The following is a 3,831-nucleotide window of genomic DNA, read 5'->3' as shown; positions in this document are numbered from 1 at the left end:
TTATCTACAGTTTGATCACAAGAGAGGTGAAACTAAAGTTGTCACTTTTCAGAAATGCTCTCACAAAAATATCAAGATTACGAGAACAAGAGATAATTTCAATTTTCATTTACCCCTTTATTTTTTCCTTAAAGAAGAAAATCGAAATATTAATTTCAAGTTGATTTTTTAAAATCCATGCGATTTCATAATCATCTTTATTGTTTTCTTCATTGAAAAAATGAGGACACTGTAAGTATATAACACAATGAGTAGTAATTTGAAGTTGCTTTCTCCAATTCATGAATAATTTTCTTCAAAATCTATTCATCACAGTTTGATCTTTCAAATCCCATCATTAATGTTAGGACTTATGAGAAAGATCCCTATGACTTGAGTGACAGAAACAAATGAATATGAAATGGTTTTATTTATTTAAAAGAACTTTGGATTACCAGAATTCAAACCAGAGTGAGAAATAAAAAGGAAACACAAGAAAATTAGATACATCTTTGTCTCGTTCTCTGCGTGCTTTTGACAGCAACTGACATGACACCTTCTTGATATCAAGACAAGAGCACCACTGACTAATTTGTACTCAGCAATTAATGCATTAGTTCTCTTCTCTTGTTATGCTACTCAACCTTATCTCTCTGTTTTCATTTTCCCCTTGCCCTTTAAAACCTTATTCTTGGTGATGGTGATGGAAGAGTCTTTGTTTGTTTCCATGGAAATTGACACGTGTATAAACCTAACAACTCGATTGCCCCAAGAGTGAGATAGACTCATAACACCCCAGTTGGCACGGTTGACTTTGAAGTTTCCTCACTTAACTCCATAACTCTATCTAATGTACAGTTTAGAAGTCAATGATGGGCTCCCCAACATTCAAATTCCTTTCCATTGACCATGGCAGGTCAAAAAGTTTAGCAGTGATGAACTTGAAGATCTTATTTACGTTGATGTTGTAGGTTGCACTGGAAAAGAACAAGGCGGCATTCAGGGCCTTTGCATATGTTCTTGCCTGTTCAATCACAACATCACAAACATCAAATCTTATCTTGAAAACAAGACAATTTTTTTGCTATTTTGGAAAGGCTTACATAGCATTCCAACATTTCTTGCTTAACATGCTTATAAATAAATAGGTATGGGAGCATGGTTGGTCTTGTCTGCCCAAGACTCAAAAATCTTCAAACATGCAGTGTCTTATAATGTAAGATGGGGTCCATGATAATTAACTTGACTATGCTTTATGCAGGTGACTCTACTTGGCTTTTTATAATTAACAATATCTTTAACAAGCCTGTACCCTATTGAAAAACTAATAGTGTCTACAAAGTAGTGTTAGGAAATAAGGAGTCTTTTTATGCTGTCTGCAGTGATTCCATCAATCTCTTTGTTGAGTCCACGTTGCAATTGAAAACAACAATCATCAAAACTATCAGTTTTTCTAATTTTATAGTGATGTTGTGTCAAAAAAAAATACATAACACATTGTCACTGTGTTCAAAACTCAACAAATCTGTAAAATTTTAAACAAACAGGATAAAAAGTTACCAAAAACAAACTTGAGTGCTAGGGTCAAATAATAGCTAAGGGTCAAATATATAATTAAATTAACTTCAAATTAAATTTCTTATTCAACATAAAAATTTCTTAAAATTATTTCAATTCAAAATTAACTATGAATCTAAAATCCACTTTTAAAGTTGACAAGCATACGAATTGAAACCTAGTTTTTGATGATTCATGAACTGAACATGCACTGAGTATGAAAAACTTCTTCAGATCTGGAGGTTCTGTTTAACTAGATCTAAGAACCTGCAGAGATCATACTTAAACTTCATTTTTATTGATCAATATTGGAACCCTTACCTCATTAGCAATGGTCCATTGTATATCAATAGGGAGCTGGATAAAATCATCAAACTTGGTTCCTATCAACACTGGTATTGCCGTCTACAAAAGTCAAGGATAAAACACTATAAAATCCCACTCCTCTGTATCCACATGCATTCAATTTTATGCTTATTGGGCCAAAAGAAAAATATATACCTGATTCCATTTCCTGGCTTCTTTGTACCATCCAAGGACACTGAAATCATTCACCCCAAAAAAATGGTGAAAATTCATCTGATATTAGCAATCTGAAAAGGGTTTAGCCAAAAATTAATTCAAAGCAACATAACAAAGAAGGTACCTGTTTAATGTGCATCGACTTGTTAGATCAAACATAATCAAAATCGCCACAGAATCCCTACAAGCCATCGGAATTTGATCTTCTGTTTTTCCATCACCTACATGGAAAACAACCATATATAAATAAATAACCATTATTTTCTTTCTTTGTGGCCATATTCATAACCATAAGTGATCCCAAATTCATCAAAAACAACATGTGCTCTTCTCTCTCTCTATGTATGTATATATGTGTATTACCTTGTACTTCCCAGATACAGTACGAGATACGAGCCCCTTTAACGACCAATGTTTTGTCCATCTGATTTAACCCTTCCATCGGGCTACCTTGCTTCTCCTTTTCATCCCCAACATATTTCACCTGAAAACCAAATTCAAACAAAAAGAAAATACTAACAATAAATAAAAACAATTTTTTTGACTCAACCCATTTCATGTTAAACCCAATAGAACCAAAATATAAAAAAATATCCATGTTGGCTCAATTACTATATATGCTACAAAGAAGTGATGAACACCAACCAAAAAGCTCGTTTTTCCAATTTGGCAATCTCCCAACAAGCTGATCTTCAAGGAGACCAAATCAGAATCCAAGTCATGGGTTTGAAACAGCGCCGGCGGCGCGACATCCATCTCTTCTCGACCAATCTCGCCGGAGGCTCCCACTAGCGGCGGAGACGGAGTGGGTAATGCTGGAGCCAGCATGCTGTAGGTGTTGTTTGGCTTCCTCCCGGAGCAGAGCAGGATGCGGTGGAGGACGCGGAGGAGGCAGCGGCGTAGCAGAGAAACGCGGTGGTGAAAGCGTCGCCTTAAGGTGGAGGAGTTGCTGAGTCTCCGGTCTAAGTGGGACATGTTTTATTTTGATCTTGCTCTTCTTCTTGTTTTTTGTTGTTTTTGGAAGAAATAAGGAAAATTTGAGAAAGGTTTTGTGTTGTGTTTGGGATGGAATGTTGATGACGACTACGAACCACGATTGATGGCCTCAAGTGCAACCACTGAGCCTCTCAGCCATGAAAATGAAAAGTGAGGTTGTGTGTTGTCTCATATTTTTGAATGCTGAGGGTATTTTCGGGTTTTCGCCCTCACCTCTCCCTATGTTCTTGATTTTGTGAAGGGTTTTCACTTTTTCAGTTACATCTTTCAACGACTTTTGTGCTATCAGCAACACTACTTTAACGCCACGGTTGACCGTTAAAATATGAACACTGTCCTTTGATTCCACAATTTTAAATGTGGCTACAGTTTTCCTCATTTTAAGATACCATCAGATAAATGTAGATTTCCTTCTTCTGTGAAAACGAGGAAATTTAGTAATTTTTGTTATACTTCAGAAAATGCTATATTTTTATTTATTGTTATTTGTTATTTATGGATGTATAACATCACTACTTTTTTTCTATTAATATCTTTAATGTTTGTGTGAAATTTTTAAAAGGATTCTTAAAAGATTATTATTTTTTATTATATATGACAATTTGTATTGAATAATAATATATATTAATAGTACATTCATTTTTTTATTAATACAACAATTAAAGAAAGAAAATATAATAAATGGTTTTAATTTTAGTTGCAGTTTTGTGCATACACTATTTTTATTCCAGCTTATATAATAACGTATTAAAGTTAAAAACCTGCAATTATTTCATA

General features: G+C 34.3%; 1 protein-coding gene across 1 annotated transcript; it reads right to left on the bottom strand.

The window, feature by feature from the left end:
• Positions 1 to 390: 390 nt before the first annotated feature.
• LOC137830275 (septum-promoting GTP-binding protein 1) lies at positions 391 to 3,341 on the bottom strand. Its single transcript, XM_068637508.1, has 6 exons — positions 2,704 to 3,341; positions 2,422 to 2,542; positions 2,183 to 2,279; positions 2,038 to 2,077; positions 1,858 to 1,941; positions 391 to 1,003 (listed from the first exon to the last, which is right to left on the bottom strand). Exons 1-6 carry the CDS (start codon positions 3,031 to 3,033, stop codon positions 839 to 841), a joined length of 837 nt encoding a protein of 278 aa, XP_068493609.1. The 5' UTR covers positions 3,034 to 3,341; the 3' UTR covers positions 391 to 838.
• Between the last annotated feature and the right edge of the window lie 490 nt (positions 3,342 to 3,831).

The sequence above is a fragment of the Phaseolus vulgaris genome, chromosome 11 (assembly GCF_051622355.1).
Source record: "Phaseolus vulgaris cultivar YP4 chromosome 11, ASM5162235v1, whole genome shotgun sequence".
NCBI classification, from domain to species: domain Eukaryota; kingdom Viridiplantae; phylum Streptophyta; class Magnoliopsida; order Fabales; family Fabaceae; genus Phaseolus; species Phaseolus vulgaris.
The sequence above is the reverse complement of the archived record's forward strand: the minus strand, read 5'-3'. Positions and strand labels throughout refer to the sequence as shown.

Bases quoted from the DNA above. Each gene is read 5' to 3' on its own strand.
- LOC137830275 (XM_068637508.1), bottom strand. From the start codon at position 3,033: ATGTCCCACTTAGACCGGAGACTCAGCAACTCCTCCACCTTAAGGCGA. The intron at 2,543-2,703 runs GTTGGTGTTCAT...TTTGGTTTTCAG, and splicing joins TTGGAAAAACGAGCTTTTTG to GTGAAATATGTTGGGGATGA. The intron at 1,004-1,857 runs GTAAGGGTTCCA...GTGATTGAACAG, and splicing joins AATGGACCATTGCTAATGAG to GCAAGAACATATGCAAAGGC.